Source organism: Mus musculus, chromosome 5 (assembly GCF_000001635.26).
Source record: "Mus musculus strain C57BL/6J chromosome 5, GRCm38.p6 C57BL/6J".
Classification (NCBI taxonomy): Eukaryota; Metazoa; Chordata; class Mammalia; order Rodentia; family Muridae; genus Mus; species Mus musculus.
The window spans coordinates 99,234,750-99,257,103 of record NC_000071.6 but is presented as its reverse complement, the minus strand read 5'-3'; the positions used below and the strand labels follow the sequence as shown (position 1 = coordinate 99,257,103).

At 45.9% G+C, this 22,354-nt stretch overlaps 1 protein-coding gene across 2 annotated transcripts in view; it reads left to right on the top strand.

The window, feature by feature from the left end:
• Positions 1–4,176: 4,176 nt before the first annotated feature.
• The window catches only part of Rasgef1b (RasGEF domain family, member 1B), a 35,508-nt gene continuing 17,330 nt past the window's right edge, over positions 4,177–22,354 (top strand). For both annotated transcript variants that reach the window (NM_181318.4, NM_145839.2), the window contains exons 1-4: positions 4,177–4,390; positions 13,858–14,040; positions 15,573–15,695; positions 16,144–16,281. In NM_181318.4, coding sequence (NP_851835.1) covers positions 13,864–14,040; positions 15,573–15,695; positions 16,144–16,281 — 438 coding nt within the window. In that variant the 5' untranslated portion in view covers positions 4,177–4,390; positions 13,858–13,863. The remainder of the gene's footprint in view (positions 4,391–13,857; positions 14,041–15,572; positions 15,696–16,143; positions 16,282–22,354) is intronic.

Below are 22,354 nucleotides of genomic sequence, written 5' to 3'. Positions count from 1 at the left end.
GCTATTTCATAAAGCCCTTACAGATCTGTATCAACCCAGACTATCAGAAGTCTCCAAGGGAGAAGAGTTATTCACAATACTACCGAGTTGTAAAGTCTGGGAACCTCAATAAAGATGGGTCTGGGCCTGGCAAAATAGTTCCAACTTTGCAATAGTGGCACTTATATCTTGAGGGTAACCAGCAGCTGTCTAATTGAACCTAAGGGCTTCTCAGTAGGAAGGACCTTATGCCTGGTACCATGAGCCTAGCCAAGAACCCATGTCTGGAGCAGTCATAGACTCTAGAGGAGATCCAACTACAATCATTTTGCTAATCTAATATTTCTTCCAACCATATGCTAAATATCTATCCTTACTCCCATAGATAATTACCAGTCCTCACCCTCATCAGATAGACTTCATTGTTTGCAGTAGATGAATAATATGGCAGAGATCCTCAAACAACCAAAATGTAGGAACAAATGACGAGGTCCCCAGCTCACCTGGGACACCTCGCACCTAAGGGGACCATAGCGGAAGAGGAAACAGAAAGCTTGTAAAAGCCAGAGGACCCGGGTGACTGCTGTGAAACACTGCCTTCTACACAACAGGAAGCCTGCACTCATGCACTCTCAACACTATGGCGACCCACACGAGACCATACAAATGAATGTGTTAACATGGATGAGAAAAATGTCACAAGGTCTCAGTCTAGAAGAAAAGCTACAGGCAGTCTATGAGTGGCTAGGGAAGGAGGTTAGGCTTAGGTTTCTCAGTCCTGAGGGGTTAGCTGTGAACACTCGCATGTGGACACTAATTGGACTCTACAGATTGTTGCTCTCTCCCTCTCTGTGTATAATATAATAATGCTTCAATAATAATAGACAAGGTCACGAACACAGGCTGGGGGGTCAGGAGGAGTTGGAAAAGGAAGCAGGATAAGTGGAAATAATATAAATGCAGTATACTAACTTATGAAATTCTCAAAAATAAACAAAAAAAGAGAATTCCAAGCAAGAGCTGCTCGTCTGATTCAGATACCTGCAGCATTTCCACTGTACCGACTTTATGATACGCGCCCTTACTCCTTTTCTTCTTTGATCTTGAGTGGTGTTTCTGGCACCTCATTTTCTTTTACCTCAGGAGGTTTGATATTTGAACATGGTTCTGTTTTCATTTTCACTTAAGGTTCAGAGGCCTAAATGAGATAGCAAGTTGTAACTAATGGAATTAAACTTGCATCTATTTTAGGCTAATAATAATAATTGCATTGTGAGAAAACAGCTTGTTTCTAACTTAAATGCACATCTTAGACTTTTAAACATCCTTCGCAAACTCGCATGAGTGATTAGTGCCTTACTGGAACTGGAAGAATGAGAGCCCTGGATTCGGGATATGTGGCTTCTTTATTGTCCTGAGCCTCATTCCTTCTTGTCACAGTGTAAGTAATGGTACCTGCCTCTTGTGGCTTTGTTATTGATTAAACATAACACAATCAGATGTAGCACAGATATGGTAAACCATTCAACAGTGGGTAAGAATGTGTTGATGACAGCGATATATGCTAACATGGATAGATTATCAAAAAACAGAAGGCTGGAGAGATGGCTCCGTGTTTAAGAGAGATTGTTGATTTTGCAAAGGACAGGAGTTTAAATTCCATCAGCCACATCAGGCCGCTTACTGCTCACAGCCCTGTAATACTAGCTCCAGGGCATGGAGTCTTTTTGGTCTTTGCAGGGACCCATACTCATGTACACACACACACACACACACACACACACACACACGTAAATAAATCTAAAAGAGAGAAGAAAGAAAGCTAAAAACATGTATGTTGGGTCACCATGATGACTCAGCAGTTAAAAGCACTTGCTATGGAAACCTGACCCTTGTGTTCCATTCCTGGAACTCAGAGCGGAACTTCCAAAAGTTGTCTTCAGGCTTCCACACCCATGCTGTAGTGTGTGCATGCGTAAGTGTGCGTGTGCACGTGTGCGTGTGCGTGTATGTGTGTACGTGCACAGACAATGGCTCTCACACACACATTATGCACACACACAACAATAATAAATAAAACAAAGTGAACTATTTATAACATCACAAGCTGAAGAAAACATATCAGTAGAGATTGCACATTGACATCTACGTAAATAACTCATGGGACCCGTCAATCAATAGCATCATTGTTCTGAAAAGGTGGGTTGAAAAATACTCTGACTATAGCATGATGTAAGCTGGGATTTTTCTTTGGAAATGAAAGTGCCAAAAAAGAAAGGAAGTTGGACTTGTACCATTCATGATGATATTTGCACTTTTGCACGCCTGAGTATTAGAAGAGGCATAGGACAAACAACCCTTCCTTACATAGCTATACAGTCCCTGTGTGGTGGAAGTGCAACACAGGTCACTATCATTCAGTGCTGGAATGGGATTCTACTCTGAAGACTTGATTTGCCTCAACATGACTGTTGAGTTTACTAATATTTGCATTTTTATGTTAAACACATGTGTGTGTGTGTGTGTGTGTGTGTGTGTGTGTGTGTGTGTGTGTGTGTGTGTGTGAGAAGTTGACGAATTCAGTTCTTTCCATTCACCGTGTGAGTATACAGGGGTTCAGAGGCCTACAGTGCCTTGAGGAGGGTTTCACAGGTGTCTGTGTGATAGACACAGGGCTATGGTTAGGAATGCTGGCTCCTAAGGTGTATCCACAACTAATAGTTTTCACATTGGAGCTAGAAGGACCCTGAAAGGCCAACCAGAATAAGGTAAAACAGTGTCAATATCATAGTGGTATCTGCTTTACATTTTTAGATTCTAAAGTGAACATTTCATCTTTTGCTTAGCAGCAAAGACTTCAGGAAGTAAAAAGGCAGCTGTCTGGGTTGCCTTCTCAGCAGTCTTGAGAGCTCACAGATGTTACAAAGGGCTTTTCTGGTGGCACTACTAAGAAATACTGGTTTAGTTCAGCCCTTTTAGTTTCTTGCTATGTGAGCAGGAAGAGTGTGCTTTGCCCAGTGTCATATGGTCTACTTGTTAATTGACTCAGGATGGAAGTCGGCTCCTTGTGTGGACCCATTCTCCTTCACAGAACAGACACCAGAGATAAACAAAAGGCTCAGGGTTTTTAGAATAAACTGCGGGGCTTAAGGAGAAGCATCTGTAGAATATGCGTAGGATAGTGAAGCAGGAAGTATGAGAGAGACAGGGACCAGCCAAGACCAGCCAAGGAACATGAACGTTAGGTTAAAAGAGGCTCTTTCCATCCCAGAGAGAAGATGCAGGGACCTTAGAGGAGGAACCGTGTTGCTCCATGTTAATAAGGCCAATTACAGTCTATGGGATGGTCCTACAGTGTTTATGTATGAACGGAAGCTTACAAAGCCTGCTTTTCATACTCAGGGTCACAGCTGCAAAGTCTCCAAATCTTGTGCATTTCCCCCCATGGGTAAGGTATCTTTATTTCAACTTCTTCCCTTACCTTTCTATCACGCGTAGGAGAGTATTGAGTTCTTACCTCTATATTTATTTTTTTCTTTTCTAAAATAGTTATCAGGTATTCAATGGCTGATTCAATTAAGTAGCTGTCTACAATGATAAAAACAACCTTCACCGAGGACCAGCCTTACACACTAGAGTATCTTCCTTTCCTTTGCGAAAGTTCTAACACCTGTAATTTTACATGTGGATTGAATAGCAGTTTATTTAGCGTTTGCCCTCCAGGAGCCAGTAAGCTTCTGGGACCAGCCGGTTGCGGCCACCAGTGTGCCCCCAGCGTTTATTACAATACCCAACACTCAGCAAGTGCTTCGTGGTTCCTCTCAGATCTCCTCCGAAAGTTACACGGACAGTAACCTTCAGCTCATAATTATGATAATAGATACTGTACAACGAGTCGAGCCGGTATTTACAGGTAGAGCACACAAGGCAAATGAATACACACTCGGCGACACATGAGTGCACAAACAGCCGCGGGCAGCGACACGAAGGAGGAAACGCGCGCCGGAGTGGGCCCTGCCCAGGCTGCGGAGACCCGCTGCGCCAGCAAGCCAGCCTCTGCAGCGTGGGTGGGTACGGCCGCAGCGTCACGGGAGTCCCTACCCGCGGAACCCTGGCAAGTCCCCGAGCGCCCGCTGCAGGGCGGCGTGGGCGGAGAGCTGCGCCACGATTGGCCAGCGCAGGATGGGCGTGGCCTGCGGCGGGCGGGGGCGTGGCCTGCGGCAGGAGGCGGGCATTTCCCCAGCAAGGGGGTGTGCGCGGCTCGGGCTGGAGTTTCAGTATAAACAAGGACCCCGACTGGATCGGCGGGTTTTCCCTTTCTTCTGGCGTTCGACCCTTCCCGGTCCTGAGCTCGCCTTTTGGGGCGCCTCGGTACGGCAGCCAGGAGGCAGAGGCTCCGAGCTGTGTGCGGGTAGGTGCTCCAGGGGACCCCGCGGCGGGATGGCGGGAGCGGGCTGCGCCGGCGCTGCTCCGGAACGGCGCCGGCTGTCCAGTGCGCCCCGGCGTGGCGGGAGATCCTCGGCTGGCGAGCATTGGCAGAGCCACAGAACTAGGAGTTCTCGCGCCTGCTGCTTCCGTGCCCCGGGCTGCCGCGCTCCCAACAGGTGCGGGGCTGAGCACTGACGACCCGGGGACCCGGGGATCTGGGGACGCTGTGCTGCGCCTCGCCCCGGCCAGGCCTTCTGTTTGGAGATCTTAGATATTGAGGGTTTGTCTGAGTTGGAGTCTCGTTCATCCTTTTTGCTTTCCCTCTCAGCTTCTTGTGCATACCTAGGGTTGTTTCCATGTACTTTTTGGCTAGTTTCCTAGGGTGCTTGAGAGTGTTCAGGCTGTTGTTTATTTTTTGCTGCAGTTTCCTTATAATTTAAGGTCTGACTCCCAGGAACAGTCAGGGAAACAGGACTTGTGTGTTCCCCAGGCTCGTATGCAAACTTGAACAAGTAGCCTGTTTTTTGTTTTGCTTTGTGACCCAGGTGAGTTGCCTTCGGACACTAGCCTGGGTGATAATAACGTGGCCCGGGGTACCTGGTAGCCTCGTGGGCTGAGTGCGTGAGGGAGGCTCCTCTTTATTGGAGAGCCCCGGGAATAACTTCAGCAGCACTGTACTAGAGAAAAGGGCAAACGCGGAAACGGAGGTGTTCTCTCTCGCTCTCTCGCTCTATCGCTCTGTCTCTGTCTCTCTGTCTCTCTCTCTGAGTGTGCGTGTGATTTGACTATTCCTTGCCACCTTACCCCATCCAAATTGGTTCAGTTCAGGCGAAGCACTGTGGCTAAGGCACTGACAGTGCGGCGAGGTGTTCTCTCGCACAGCGTGGTAAAGGGCGCTAGGAGAGCATCTGGGCTGCAGTTTTCTCTTGTGAATGTAAATGTGCCCGTTTGCAGATGGATTCGGGGCGTATGGTGTATATGGATAAATATGCACGCATACTTGTGTATGTATGTTTGGGTGAACGCGTCTCCAAGGAGTCCTTCGTCAGCAGCGCCATGTGACAATGGCCTGGAACTGCTGGTGTGCGTAGAGCTATATTTAGCCCTGACAGTGTCTCACTGGGAGGACGGGTCTTGAGCTGGGAGGATAAAGCGGGGAAGAATCCAGGAATAAGGTTATCGAGCTCTTGACTGATGTCTGGCGCAGTCAGACTCAGATGGTGAATAATGACTCCTCATGAGTGCAGTAGCTGGAGCGTGGCATGTGATGACTGCTTTAATTGGACATAGTTGTGACCAGGGTGGTCAGCCAATGCGAAGAGGATTAAACAAGGAGATTTAAAAAGAGAAGATAGTGTGTAGCTGATTTGAAGATTTAGGAGGAGAGAACCGGTCATGTGAGGTTCAAAGTGCACGAAGAATTGATTTCTTAAAGGGAATAATAATAGTAAAAAATGTTTGGCTGTTGAGGATGCAGAGAAAATAAATGACAGCCAGTTAAACAGTGTTATGCACTAAGGACAGTTTTGTTTGGGGCAGGGAGCAATGTTTGAGTTACTGAGGACCCAGGGCATTTTTTGACAGAAGTCAGGGCTCAGCAACAGCCCTGGCTGCTTTTCCCTTTCAGGCAGATTTGCTGGCACGTGAGATAACATCAGCCTCTGGTGAGCAAGTCGCTCTCCTGTGTCAGGCAAGCCTTTGTTTTCCTGGAGGTGCCAGCCCTTCTGGCTACTAAGGATCCTGGCCTAGGACTTCCTTATTTCAGCTTTTCAGCTTTCCTGTCATGCTGCCCGAGGTGTCTGTGCTACCACACTTTGGACCTGGCCTTGTGGGAAGGTCCTCAGCGGGATGCATCTGCATTGCCATTCTCTAGCGTCAGCATCTAATCTAGTGTACCCTGAAGTATAGATAGCTGAATATCGCTGTGGTCATTGCTCAGCATAATACTCCTGTAATGTCATTAATATCTCATTCTTGTAACATTAACTTCACTGTTTATTAGAGCACCATAGGCCAAATGAACCAGGTAAAAATTATTCCTCTGGAGGGAAGAAGGTGGGTAAGAGAACAGAGAGTGATGTGGGCACATGGACCTGTGTAGGCCAAGTAGGGATCCTAGTATCGTATAGAAAACCATGGGACCACCCTGTTCACTCTACAGAAGTTACCTAGAAGAAATGAACCTGAACATTCCGAGGGGGAATACTTAGGAAGGAGACAGGGAAAGGAAGTTCTCAGCTTTGCCTGGAAGGAGAATCGGGAATGCCAAGCAAGGGTTGGAGAGACGGTTAATACTAATGGCACAGAAACCTAGAAAACAAATGAAACAGCTTTAAAGAGATCTGTGAAGTCTTTCACATTGGCTGATTGTCCTGGAGAGGATTTGGTGGTGGGGGTGGTGGCTGGGGTGGGGGTGGGGGTGGGGGGAGAGGGTAAGTAATTGAATTTAAGTATTATCTGACTCCACTCCTGTCATTTTTCGAGAACTGTATAACTATATACGGTTGTCCATGCTTTTATTGGCTCATCAGTTAAACCTACAAAAATTAGATATGTATGGGCATTGACTGCTTTGGCTTAGCAGACCCGCCCTGGGAATGAGTCTGGGCAGATGGGGAGCCCTAAGGAGACCCCTGCCCTCTTTCTGTAGTTGTGATATCTGTGACGTGGACACAGGAAGTTAAAGGAGATGACTTAGGGGGCCTTTGTATGCCTGTCGCAGCTGTTTTATTTTGTTGCAACCTCCTACCTCCGTCGATGTTAAAGTGGGCCAAGCCAGGATGGAGGCAGCCTGTCACATGGGCAGGTGTCTTCTGAGCACATGAGGATGAAAAGGGTGGCCAGCATTCTTCCTTTGGTGAACTTAGATAGGGATTTAGTAGTTTCTTGAGTTGTCTTTTCCTTTTCTTTGTTGTGAGAATATTTTTTAAAAAATTGAATAATTATCAATAAGGCGGGGTCAGAAAAAAAACATTTCAGCTGATGAACTCACTGTTCTTTTCAACCAGGTGCCAACTTCCCTTTCACCAATCTGTTTTCATAGACTTATATATTTATTATTTCCTCTTAAGGTGAATATATATCTAGAAATGATCCAGTTGATTGAAATTATGTTAGAGAACCCTGGTGTGAAATTTGGGCACAAAAAGATCTAGTCATGTAAAAAGGAAAACACTTTGGAACCACTTTGGGCCTCTTTCAACTTCTCTAAAAGACAAAAATTGAACAGAGAAAAACATAGGTTTTCACCCCCCCCCCAATTAAATTGTCCTATTCGCCGTGTTACATAATAAAATGCAAAGAAAAATAATCTTGCCTTTTTACAGATATCTCTGCTGAGTATTGACCCATTTCCCTATTGAAGTGAATTAGACACAGAGAAATAAAATATTTGAATAAAAGTTATCCCCCCTATGATACCTTATGATTTAACTTCAGATCTATCACATATCTTTCATAATCTGCAGTTCATCTGTTCGGTTTAATAGGACAGCTTCTAGCTGCATGAAGATATTAAAACATAAATATGTTTGAATTGAACAGAATTACTGGTTTCCCAGTTGTCTTTTCCCCTCTATTTCTTTCTGCTCCTCACTCTTGTGCTGGGATGAACACCCCCCCACCCCCCGCCCCGTACATTCTGTGCAAGAGCTGTGCCACCAAGCCACCCCCAGCCCACAAGCCAGTGTGAAGTCACAGGCACTGCAGCCTGTGGTGACCATCAGACAATGAAGAAGAGGCTCTTCTCTTAGGATTCCAGCCCTGGTGGCAACACTTGATTAGGTAATGGTGATTTTGGAGATCAGTCTTATTATTCTCAGTGAGATAACTGATTCTCACCACAGATGGGCATCGGGAAATAGAGTGGATGGGTACTGCCCACTAATTTATGTCCTACTTGTTCCCCAAGCTCAGTCGTGTGCTCAGACCCTCACATCCCCTGTACAGCAGCTGCCCTTCCCTTGTTTTTATAAACCAGCTCAAGTGCTGGAAAGCACCAGCTCTGTCAAAGACAGGGACCCGAGCGCCACCTACTGCTCAGCTCGAGAATTGCAAGGGCGCTGTAGAGGATAAAGGCTTTTAAAGGCATGAAGGAAGTCAGCCTGTCCTGGCTTCCCGTACTACAGGAAGGTTTTCAATGACACTCCAGGCCTCTTCAGAGTTTCCATGTACCTAAATGTCATTTTGTGCTTTAGTAAATTGCTAACACCATCCCATGACAAAAGATCATAACTCTAACCTTTTTCTTCCAACTGAAAATGTTAACTAGTTGAGTCAGAATTCTTTTCCTTTGCCAGTTGGGGACTAGGAAAGAAAGAAAGGAAGAAAGAAAGAAAGAAAGAAAGAAAGAAAGAAAGAGAGAGAGAGAAAGAGAGGGAAAGGGAAGAAAAGAAAAATTCTAGGTAACTTAAGGGTCTTTGTGTGTGTGTGTGTGTGTGTGTGTGTGTGTGTGTGAGCGGGGGGTGGGAGGTGGGGGGCATGTAACAAATCAGAAAACATCCCCACTCCTTTGCAGAGGGGAACTAGGCCCAGGTCCCAGCACCCCTGCTGGCTTATAGATGCCTATAACTACGTTCCAGGGGACCTCACGCCCTCTTCTGGCCTCCTTGGGTACCACCCTACATACACATTAATAAAAAAAAATTAAATAAGTAATCTTTCTAGGGTTTCCATGTACTCTTTCTGCTCTCAGCTACTTGCCTTCTTAACAAAATACCCCTTTTCTAAAGAGGGTCAGTGGTGCCGTAGCCTGCCAGCGTTTTCCACGGATGCTCTCTGAGGTCTCTGCTAAAAAGGCTTCTCAGTCTAAGGAAAGGAGGGAGAAGATAACCCTCTCAACATTCCCGAGCCTAAAAATACACTGCGCTCAGGTAGCATCAGAAGCTTGGCTTCGTCTGTCCCCCCCCCCCTCCCGCTCAGATCCACTGTCACCTGGATCTTTGCTCAGCCTGCGTCCCCAAGTCTGGTGTTACCGAAAGGAAGCTGTCAGTCTCAGCTAGAAGGATTCAGGAACTTGTCCCCAGCGTCTGCAGTGTCAACTGAGAAAACAAAGAGTTGCTGACTATGTAAGGTGCGAAGTTCCTTTGGAATCTAGATGGGAATTGAGAAAGGCTGAGTTCCAGGTTTCAAATGAACTCTCTCCCCACTGAACAAGTGTGCTTTCAAGGTTTAGCTGAGAGAAGGAGATCTTTGCCTACTTACTTAAATTGGGACACTTGTCTAGCATTTAGGCTGCTGCTAAAACACTGTAATCATCGCCGGGTTGTAAACACCTCGTTCCTGTTATGACGCGGAGCAGAAAATGTGTTTCTGTCTTCTCTTGAGAGTGAAGGAGACGCTGACTTGCTGGTCTAGGAAAGATTTGCGAAGCATCTGGCTCAGAAGGAAGGGATGGCTTTTGAGTTTTGATGTCACCCCACACCCTTCTGCACTGCCACCTCCTCTCCAGTGTGAGTTACCACCTGAATCCACCTCGGCCCCCGTGCATCTGCTTCATCATAAATAACATTGTGCAAAAGCAGTTGCTAATTCAAATCCAGTCTGCCGCTCAGGGAAAGAGGGCTTTTCATCTGGAGCTTTGGCTGGTCTGAAGCCATTAGACATGCCTTTCAGACCCATTCATCCTGTAAATCACCCACGGCCTGCTCCCTTGCTTAGGGATCAATGTCAGGCCAAACTTCCTCAGGGTCCTTGGAAGTACATGATCTATTTTTGTGCCCAAATTAACAGCCCCTGTAAGATGTCTGACAGCTGAGTTCAGCTTACCAAATCAATTTTAAGAAGGAATATTCGTCTTCTCTGCCTGGGTTGGGCACGTCACATTCCTCCTAGAAACTTTTCCAGCATAATGTATAATCTGTGGGCCAGTTTCAGTGGCCAGGAAGGTATTTTTTTTCTTTAGCCCAGTTTATTGTTTTATAAGAATGTCTTTTCTGTTGTCTTACTGTGCTGTCTACCCAGAGTGATGCCTGTTAGGAGCAGGGAGCCTATTTCAGGGACTCTGCCTCAAAGACGAGTCATTTTTGTGTTATCTTTAACTCAGTTGAATTGGTACCCCCACCCCTACACACACAGACACACACTAGCTTATTTTTAAAATGCCTTAGCTATCTCAAAGGCTGGGCACTCTCAAAACTTCCCTTGCTACCCCAGGCCCAATCAGGAAAGTGGCCAGTGGCCCCTCACCCGAAATTTCACATGGCTCATTGGCTCTTGCTCCTGCAGCTCTCCTCCTCTGGCGATTTTCCCCTGTTCCTCTCTGCATCCCAGCTGGCGCAACTCTAAGGGTTGTCATTGTCATTGGCATCTTTATTGATTGATCAAAAAACCAACTGGGGACAAGGACCTTTAGCATTTGGACACGCAGATTCCTGATTGGATCAAAGCATTAGAACCAAGCTCCAACAGGTCCTAAATGTGTTCCAGGAAGGTTCTCTGCTGACCCATCCTAACTTCTTGCTTTGGAGTAGACAAAAGACATGTAGGGTCTGTATAGGACAGCTCTGTGTACTGGACAGCAACTCCATTAGTATATATGCAGACACGCAGGTGTATTCACATAAGGATAGTCAGGGAGAGGAAGGAGGTCTGTACAATTGGCTGACTAGAATGTGCCTTGAGTTCCAAACAACCAACTTAGAAATGAAACTCTCTAGAGTAAGAGTTATTTTTCCAGCCTGCGATATATGTTAAATGGTGATTTGAATAGTCAACCGGTTTCTTCATGTCTCATACAAGTCTTTTTTTCAAGGGAATTAACTCTTGGTGTTTGACTTAGCTATAAATCAAGCCAGGACTTACCCAAGTGCTTTTATACACTCACATTTTGGAAATAGACATCGGTCCCCATTTATAGGTGCATTGGACAGGGCAGACTTTGTATAAAAGAAAAGGAGTGGATCATGGAGGGCTGGCTTTGTGTTAGGAGGCCTGGGAGGGGTGAGTTATAAGCACATGGACTGCCCCCTCCCACCCCCCACCAGAGTCATGAGAACTGTAAGGAAGGATGGTGGCTGCTGAGAAGGCACCAGACCTGCCATGAGATAGAAAGATGACTGGAGCCAGAGGTAAGAGCAGCCTGCCTTTGCCTGGATCTGCCCAGAGGAGTCACTGGCACGTTGTCCCTGGGCATCCATAAGTCTCCAATGACCCTCATATCTGGTGCTTTTGATATGGATATTGTTTTCCTAGCAAGAGACAATCTCATTTCATCATCTGGTCCTAAGTCTTCAATTCCAGAACTGAAGCAAATCCATCTAAAGGCTCAGATGTGGAGTCTGGGTGTTGTTGACCAGTAGATCACAGTACTAACGATGCTTGAGGAACCAAACTGCACGGCTTATCTTCTTAGGTGTATAAACTCAAGTTTCCAAGCATCTGTTCCATACCACTTGGCTGGTTTTGTGTCTATGTGCTATAGTTCGCCTTTCAGGCTAACTGGCAGTTGTCTGGTGCTTGGTGGACACGAAGTCCCGTGATCTTTCATATTGCTATTTGGCTCATTATATATATATACTTTCCTTTTGATGGCAATCTGTAAAGTTAAATACAAGAAAATCCCTCTGTATTTCATTGATTCCCTGAGTGCTACCCACCATGTAATGCTGTATTATTTCATAGGCTGTTTGAATAACTGTCAACCAAACCAGTTTATTCTGCCTTGACACGTCCCAGTGGAGTGGTTGTCGACAATCCCTTTCTCTCCATTTCTACCAGTCTTGTTTTCTGTGGAACTTTTGGGAATTCTCTCTCTGCACTGGCTTCTGGGTGGGGTCAAGGTCACTTGAGTTCACCTTGTTGAGTCCTAGGTCACATTCATAGAAACAGGAGTTTGGATGGGACTGTGAGAGCAAATGGCTTATTCTATGACCATCCTACCGTGGTCATAATCACTCAGGCTCCAGATCCTCCAGGCTTGCCCTTGATCCTCCAGATGACTGCTTCTAACTGATTAGAGTTTGAAAAGAAATCTAGTTTCTACCTCCTGAAACAGACGGTTTCTCTGGCCCCTTTGAATGGTTATCATTTTTTGATTTTCTAGAGTTCACAAGTCCTGGTTAACCATCTCCCAGAGACACTTGAGTAGATTCATTCCAATAACAAGTGAAAGAAATATCAAGGAAACTTCATGGTTCTGGGTAGAAAAGGTCTTTGGGGGTTTTTATTCTTTATTCTGTGTGGCTGCCACCCCTGGAAGGTATTCTAGGACACCAAACTGGTTTTGATTAGGGACAAGGTCGCATCATAAAGCTTTTTTCTCTCTATCTTCCTGTCTTTCTCTTTGAGGCAAGATCTGTCTACATAGTTCTGGATATCCTGGAACTCACTCTGTAGATCAGGCTGGCCTTGAACTCGCAGAGACCTGCCTGCTTCTGCCTTCAGAGTGCTCAGGTTAAAGGCATGTGCCACCACGTCCAGCACTTCTGTATCTCTGTATCATTCTTGATTCTTGTCTTTCCTAGATGCTGTTTTCATTTGCCACATTGGCTTTATAGCCTTTTTCCCAACACACCATTCCTTGGGCATCACCTATTCAACCCCATGAACCCAACCACGTTCTGAGGCTTCTAGCTCATCCCCCACATGCCTAGGTGGGACAGATGCTGTGGGAGAACTGAGCTCCAACCCTAGATGCGATGCAAATACCTTTCAGCATCTTGAAAAGAAGGATTAGTCCAGGTTATGTCCCCTTGCAACCTCCACAAGTTGCTCCCAGTCAGTCCTGAGCCCCTGAATGTCCTGTGTCCTGTGTCCTGGGCACAACATTTGGCTTTCCTTCAGCTCTGGACCCCCTGGTTCCACAAGTCCTGAATGCCTCCATTGTCCAGACACAGCCAGAAACCTGAGTCCCCTCACAGGCCCTGACCTAGGTCCCTTGAAATCCAAGTAATAACTTAATGGCTTCTGGCCTGCATTGAGCAGTGTCTGACAGGGGCTTTGTGACTGACAAAACACACCAACTGGTAGGAGCAACTTATCTAGGTTGGGCGGTACTCCTTGTTCTTAACCATAAAGTGCCTCCTCAATGTCAGAGGCTTTGTACACGCTATACACACAGCACCCCCAACCCCAGATTTGATGAGAGGTGCAAAGGTCGAATAATTATCTGACGATCTAATAAAGATGGGGAGCCAGCCTCAAGTCTCTCGACACTTGACACAGCTGGAGTCTGGTTCCTCTACGCCTTTTCACGAGTGACCGTAAAGACGTGATGGGAAAATGACCCCGTGTGGGTCAGGACTGGATCTAGGCATTTCATCCTGTTTGGTTGAACATATGCATGTGTGTGGAACTCAGAGCAGTTTGGCTTCTCATGCTTCTGACAGTGTGTGGCAGCTCTTTTCTCTCTTTGCCTGACTTCCGTTATAAGAATGACTGACGGAATCTTACCTCTTCATACCATGCCACTGATCATTGTGTTTGTTCTCTTGTATTTTTTATTCCTCTTAGGAAAGTATGCCTCAGACGCCCCCCTTCTCAGCAATGTTTGACAGCAGTGGCTACAACCGAAACCTCTACCAGTCCGCAGAGGACAGCTGTGGAGGCTTGTACTACCATGACAACAACCTCCTTTCTGGGTCTCTGGAAGCCCTTATCCAACACTTGGTACCCAATGTGGATTACTATCCTGATGTAGGTATTGCTGTTCCTCAAATACTCATCAACTGTATGGATTAGAAACTGCAGCAGGCTATGCAGGGACACAGCCTTTGCTGTGCAGTTATCTAGGTTGCTAAGAATTTTTTCGAAGAAGAAAATACATAGTGATTATTGAAAGCTCTAAGACCAGGGGCTGGATGAGCTTATGGTAGAGTCTCCCTGTCTGTTTCTTTTCGGTTGTCCACCTCATTTTCGGCGGCCTAAATGGAGCGTTGCCCGTAGACTTACTGTGTGCCTACATCTTGCTCCATAAATAAAAATGCCATCAGGGAGAGGATTGGCTGCTCCTAGAATATGACATGATTGTAGCTAGGGAAAATCCACAGAAAGAGATGTTACACCCAGATGTGATGATTTATAGATTGGCCATCAGGTGCTGTTGGCTTGGCTTCCCTTGATAGCTTATAAGGCACTTCCTAAGCTAGGAAATTCACTGAGTCATATCTCAGTCTTTGTTCCAAGAGGCAGGAGGGGAGACAGAGGTCAAAGGTCAACACCACATGTTTATTCCTTGGTTTCCTGTCTGGGCCACGCGAGTTCCCCTTCCCTGCTGTGTCTGAATTTAGAAGGACACAGAGGTTGAGTTTTCTAGGCAGCTGTTATTGATAGCGAGTCCATGGAAAATACCTGGAGACCACATTTATTAGTTTTCATAAATACAATAATAACCTTGTTGCACAAAGCAGAGTGTGTGCCTGCCAATGGTAATTCACCATAATGTCCCTTACTGAGCTATCTCTGTGTGATTCATTGCATAGCGTTCTCAAATATGCCCGCACCCAGGGAACTATGTTATCAAAAGTAAAAAGAATCCTGTGTTCAGTCCTGTAAGTGTTTATGAAGCACTAAAGGTGCCTGAGGAGGGGTGGGGGCAAGCAAACAGTCCGTGGAATTCCTCTTTCCACGGGGAGCCTGGAACTGTAGAACAAATAAGTGCCGCTTCACCACCAGCTCCTCAGGAGACAGTGTGGTTAAAGCAAAGTAGTGTTGCATTGCCCTTCATCCGCCTGCTTAGTCTGGAGCGAGCCACTTAGGACGGTTGCAAGTCAGCCTTTGAATGTTGTGATGCAAATACTGGGTATTCTACGCTGAACACTCCGGAGAGTTCTTGACTGAATGGGAATAGGGTGGTCGGTTGTTTGTTTGTTTATTGGTTACGGGAGATGATATCTGGACACACAACCTTATTCCACGTGGGCAACATATTTAAGGCAGTTCTGCCTCTCTGGGCTGAATTTCAGTATTCTTGATTACAACAGGAAAAGGAATATGTCCTGCCTCCCGATGACCCATAAGGAAATGTCCTCTGGATTAGTCCAGGCATTGAATTTATCTCGTTTTTAGTGTATGTTAAGGGAAAGGATCTGAGGCTGCTTATTGGCAGATGTTTAGCCCGACCTGCAGCCTGCTAACTTCGATGTAGAAGAAGGTTGTAATATGCAGGGATGGAGTTCAGAGAGACTGTAACGGTGACGACTCATTTTTTTCTCTCTCTCTTGCTGCAGAGGACATACATCTTCACCTTCCTGCTTAGTTCTCGGTTATTCATGCATCCGTACGAGCTCATGGCTAAGGTTTGCCACCTGTGTGTTGAGCACCAGCGACTGAGTGAAGGGGACGGCGATAAGGTAAGGCGACATTTGAATGGTTGTTTTCATTAGGCTGGCTAGCTCTGGCTTAGGTTTTGTGATCTCTCCATATGTGACCCCCCGCTCAGCCCCAGGCTGACGGGGCCTAAATGGCACCATGACCGTGCATATGGAATTGGGAAGGGTGTGAAGATCATGGCGTAGGGCTCAGAAAGTGGTTCAGTGATAGCCTGCTTATCTCCTGCTTCTAGGACCGTGGGTTATATTCCCGGGACTGCAAAATAAAAATAAAATAAAAAGTACAAAGGATAGAATAAAAGTCACAGAGGACCCTCAGTCCCACCTTGGTTGACTGCACTTGATGCCTCTTCCACTCCAGAGAGTTTGCAGCACTAGACGTCAGCCAGCCACACCAGTTACTTGGTTGTTTATTTATCGAGGACCACAGTGATGGATATCTCTGACGCAGATTTCCTTTTCTCCCTAGAACCAGATGAGAAAAATTGCACCTAAAATCCTTCAGCTCTTGACAGAGTGGACAGAAACATTTCCGTATGACTTCCGGGACGAGAGAATGATGAGGAACCTCAAGGACCTGGCGCACAGGATGGCCAGTGGCGAGGAGGTTGGTCACCGAAAGCCATTGGCACTTCCAGATGAAGCCTAGGAGGGACCTGGGTTGGATTGCCACAGAACTTGGCAGTGGTTTTTGTGTGTGTGTGTGTGTGTGTGTGTGTGTGTTGACTTTGGACAGCCCTCTACATAGCCTACCTTGGCCTTTTGGCAGGTTGGGTGGGGAATAACTACCCCAGTCCACTTCACATGAGTGTGACCTACAGTTCTATGGGGTTACTTGAGGGCAGTGTTGGTGCTAACTCAGGATGTCAGGTGTGGTTTGATTTCATTGCACCTCAGTCTGTCTTCTGCAAAGGTTTGACCCAGCTCACATATTAATCTCTGTGTCTGCCCACACTTAAGGTAGATACAGCTAAATAGCGTGTTAATAACTCTTAATTAGAAATAGACAGTCCCAGGCCGTGGAGGGGAAAGCACTTATGCTAGTGTTTAGTATGAGTGTAGCTGGCAAGGATGGCTGTGGCTTGTAAATACGGAATCAAAGGGAAATACAGCTGTTTACAGATAGTCAGGGGGAGAGAAAGAAACATACTAATTATTCTAGGCATTAAGTGAAAAACTTAGAAATTTGGGGCCAGTAGAACATTTGCCAGACAGACATAAGTGTGATGATGTACAGGAGAAACAGTAAGCAAAGCGTTCCGTGGAGGGATTTCGTGTCGGAGGCTTAACATGCCTTTTACAGTGTTCACCGTGAACTCTTCTTGATAAAAGAGAGAGGGTGCACTGTTGTATAATTAGCAAAGGTGACTCCTGGGGCTGGGGGTGGCCTGCAGGAGACAATCCAAGGATTCTGGTGCCGGAAGTTGCTTCAAGGGTAGGACCCAGAATAAGTGGAGATTCAAAGTCTCTTAGGTCATGCTTCATAAATATCACTTACCTCAGCTGAGCCTTTGATAGGCAGGTGCTAACCGGCTTCAATAGAGTCGAGGTTATTTGAAGCAGGCCCGGAGGGCTAACTTTGTGTGTTAAAGCTTGTTGGGCAAGGGATAGCTTTGTAGTTTCCGTGTGGCTGATAAGTTTCTGGGAACAAGTTTGGCACGGATGTAACGCTGTCACCTAGAAAGAGGCACCTGGCAGTGAGTGAGCGATGTCCCATTTGTGGAGAGATGCACTGGGCCTCCGTGTCAGCTCTCTGGAGAAGTGGTTCCCTCAGCTCTGTGCTGCAGAGATAACACCTCAAGACACCTGACCTGACCCGTGTCACTGTGTCTTACTGCCATTCTCCTATCCTAAGATCCATGACAGGAGGCAAAACCAGCTCTTCTGAGCACTTAGCTCTCTCATATGGTTTTAACCCAAGACTTAATGCTTTCAAGCTTCTTTCCTGGCGCCGTGAGGAACGCCCCGCTGGCTGTGGCTCTTCTGATCCGTTTGCCTGTCTTAGGTTCTTCCTGCTGAGAATGAACCGATGCAGATGGACACCCACAAAGGTGAATGTCCAACAGTGCAGTTTGCCGGGAGCGTTCTGTTAGGGATGGCAGCTGCTGGCTGCTCGGCAGGGCCTAGGTTGGCTCAGTGGCTTTGGCTTATGACAAACTGGTCAAAGGATGAGTGCCATCCCAGGGCTGTATCTTCTCTGAAGCTAAGATCTGAGTCACAGTCAATTTTTCAGTTTGGTTCAATTATACGGAGCTATCCATGCTGCCGGCCGATCTCTTCTCTGTTGCTTCTCAGAGATAGGAACTAGAAATTGCTTCTAAACTTGTTTCTTCCCATAAAAGAAATACATGGTTATTATTATTATATTTAAAGATCTATTTTAGTTATTTTATGTCTGTGAGTACACTGTTGCTCTCTTCAGACACACCAGAAGAGGGCCTCAGATTCCATACAGATGGTTGTGAACCACGATGTGGTTGCTGGGAATTGAAGTCAGGACCTCTGAAGGAGCAGTCGGTGCTCTTAACTGCTGAGCTATACTTCTAGACTTTATTATTATTATTATTATTATTATTATTATTATTAATTTTAAAGATAAAATGCAGTGATTTGAAAATGCCAAATTGATGGCTTTTGGTCTTTCTTATGGAAATAAAAACCATAGTGTTTCTTTTCATTTGTTTACTGAGATCTGGTCTTTATCCACAAGGTCACAGCTTCAGGAATTGGGGGAAATGGAGGAAAGGGACAGACATCCTCTGACCCCAACTTCTCATTGATGTTGATACGCTTGTGTTAACAGCATGGAGAGGTCAGCTGGCTCATTAGTAGGTAAACAGGATTTACTGGGGAGTACACTGAACGCATGTACATGGAGGACATGCCTGCCTTCACTGGCCAGGGCTTCAGGATAGCTGCCATTTCTTGGCTGCTTTTATCCAGAATTTAGGAATTGGCTCCACACATAACAGTTGCTTGATTTGGGTGTGTTCTGGCTAGTCCTCTAAATTCCTAGTTCCCTTCTCATTCCATAAATCATGGCGCTAAGTGCCTTGTGCTAATGTGTTAAAGGCCCTTGCTGCACTTAACAGTCTTGGCAGTCTCCCTGCTATCGAGTACCTAAATTTCTCTTCTCAGAGAGACCTCCCACGACTCCAAGTCACAGACCCTCCCATTTTTGACTTATACCTTTTGTTTCCTGGCACTCTAGGGCTTGTAGTTCATTGTTTGTTGTTCCATTGGACTCTAGTCACTTTGTTCACGATGGTTTCTTTAACTCCTATTTAATGCTGGGCATGTACTTGGTTCCCAGTATATTTGAATGGATGGATGGATGGTGGATGGACGGACGGATGGATGGATGGTGGATAGATGGATGTTGGATGGATGGATGTATGTTCGATGGATGGATGGATGGATGGATTGATGGTGGATGGATGGATGGATGGATGGATGGATGGATGGTGGATAGATGGATGTTGGATGGATGGATGTATGTTCGATGGATGGATGGATGGATGGATGGTGGATGGATGGATGGATGGATGGATGGTGGATGGATGGTGGATGGACAGATGACTGAATGAACAAGCAAGTCAATTATGAGAATGGGGAAACATTATTCCTCCCAGTTGAAGAATCCTTGGTTTGAATTGGGACCTGTTGCTTCTTGCCTCTGACTTCAGGGGATATTTTCTTTTTGGCAATCGGTGAGTCCAGGTGTGCCCTGTGTATAATTTAGTCAGGTTCTTTAGGATCTGCTAGGACAGTTCCACATAATTTGACTTAATGTGCTTCTCCCCTGGGGATTTGCCCCAGATGAAGTGGTTTTATTAGGGCTCGCCTGAAAGACACACAAAATAAAACTAATGATTGAATTTCATGACAAACGACCGGAGTGGGCGGCATGCAATTTCCCTTCCTTAAGGGGCTGGCCTTTGTAATAAGGACTTCAGCCTTTATTTGCCAGGTAATTACTGTCGCTGGCAACTGAAGTTATAAAGAAGAATAAGTACATATTTAGCAATTCATGACTCAGTGAGGAGGCATGCTTAACTTCACAGGACCTGATTTCTCAAACAGCATCAGACGAAAGCAGGAAGCTTTGAAAGGGGTCACAGTACCCCCTCTCCCTCCCTCCCTCTCCCTCCACACAGATTTCAATACTTCCGTTGTGTACTTTTTTGTGTTATATCTTGCTGTTGGTTTTTGTTCACTGTGACTTGCAGTTCCCCCACCCTCTTTCCAAACATGACATTTTTCAGAGGAGAACACAAATCTTTCACCTGATAAGCCTTTCAGGAGAGCTCCGCTTCCTACCCATTGCTGCCTGCCAGAATCATCTGAGGTGGATCTGCAGTGTGCTGCGCAGACTGTGCCTCATCCCAGTTCAGGCAGAAACCTGCCCCAAGCTGCAGCCCATCCTGCTCAGCCCACTGGGATTTTTGGTTTTGTTTGGTTTGTTTGTTTGTTTTGCTGGGACCTTCAGGTGGTGACCGGTAGAAAAGTGGCCATTCCCACCAAAAGTCTCTTGAGTTAGGGACCCTGAGAAGGTCGAGAGAGGCGAGGTGTGAGATATAGACTATCTTGTGTGGGATGTAAAATGACGCACATTTTAAAGATGAGTGTTTTGCTTTCCCAAGTGGAAAGGAACTTTTCTACACATGCTCCTTACATTAGTATCCAGGAAAGAGCACTGGGCTGACTTTTGCTTTATTTACAATAAATCGAGTAGTGTAGGAATCTGTTCTGACTATCGAGTAAGAACATTTACACAGTAAACATGCCAGCCCCACTCCTGTGAACAGCAGTTAGTGATGCCAGCTTTGTGTGTACCTTGCTCCTTGGCTCAGATGTACTCAGGCATGGCTGAGCTCACCCATAGGAATGGTGGGCTTAGAGAATTCAGTTTGGGTTTTGTTTTTGTACTCTTTAACTCTTCTCAGAAAAATTTGACCGAGATGTCCCTTATCTACCCCAAAATACACTTTTTATGTCAGTAACGGCAGTTGTGGCCTACGCTTGTAACTAGTTTTTGTTGCTGTTGTTTTGTGTGCGTTGGCATTGGGCTTTCCTGTGTATCTGTGTGATGGTTTTGGGACTCCTGGAGCTGGAGCTACAGACAGCGGTGGAGCCTCCATGTGGGTGCTGGGAATTGAACCCAGGTCCTCTGGAAGAGCTCTAACCACTGAGCCATCTCTCCAGCCTCTGTAAATAAGTTGTAATGACTGCAAAAAATGTAACATGTTTTCTACTCGGGGTGCCACATGATGTAGCTAACGTGTCTAAAGGAGAGTCATATATTGGGAACTGTTGCATAGCTTTAAGAAGCAGTAGGAACACGCATGTAGACATTTATAAGGACGTTTGGTAGAGAAGATCAAAGTACACATCACAAGTCAGTTCTGGTGTATCTCAGTGTTGCTAGAGAAGGTGAGCTTGGGCTGGGTATAACGTAGCCCAGTACTTGCGTTTGACTCGTTTGGATGTCAAGGGAAGACATATTTTTCTTTGAGTGATAAATACAAATTAACAACCTCCAACCTTAATCCTCAGTGGGACCTAGATTGTTTGAAGTTTTGTTTGTTTGCTTTTTCCTTTGGGGGGGGGGGTGTTGTTTATTTGTTTGAGACTGGTTCTCATGTATCTCTGGCTGGTATCAAATTCGAAAAAAAAATATATCTTTTAGGCTTACAATTTTCAAATTTCGAAATGTTGGCAGATGCTACTGGGCACCTTTTAAAAAGCCATTGAGGAGTAAGCATAGGCTTGCCCGCATCTGTAGGCTCCCTGGGTCTGTCCTCCTGTGGAGCTATCTGCCTAAGTGCCCAGCTGGCATTGAGTCAGTCTGCACGGCTCTTGCCAACATGAGCATCATAATTTACCTCGAAGGATGGTTGGCTGTTAGCAGTTGGAGGATAGAAAAGAAAGACCAGAATAACTCCATATCAAATAACTATACTCAACAAAGGAAGGAAGGAAGGAAGGAAGGAAGGAAGGAAGGAAGGAAGGAAGGAAGGAAGGAGAAAGAGTGGTTGACTGGGAAGTCACTACTTTGCTTTAAAGAGTGTTTTAGAGGCAAGTGGTCGACATTTACCTATAATATATGAAATACCTTTGTAACCTATGCCTCCTAAGAGTCATGAGTATAGCACGGTGCAGTCATCAATGAGGTGGCATCTGGTGGTAGCATTGTGGCGAGAGCTGCCCTGAGAGAGAATGCCAGTGAACATCAGTACTGACCCGTGCACGGGAGGGAATGGACGTGAGTCAAGAGAGGTCAGATGACAAGAGTGAATACCCAATTCCACTGTAGATGGGAAAGATCAGGAAGGTGGACTAGACAGTGATGGTGCATTCTTGTCACGTAGCTGCTGTGCACTTGGCAAAACAGGGCTGGAAATTATAGGCATGGAGAAGCCCCGTAGGTGACTGTAAAATCATGGGAAGACGATGATCCACCTTGAGATAGTGAACAGAGACAGTTTCACTAGAGCACGCTTAGTTGTATGTAGTACTCATTATGCTGGACCACCTCTAGAGCTAATCTGAAGTTTCTGAGGTGTTTTTGAGGCCCAGCCTGAATTATATCTTCACAAGCAACCTGAGAGAACCTAGGTTATTGAAACCTAGGTGTTTAGCTGCTAGAGCTCAGAGCATTTGAAGACAGGGTGTCTGAG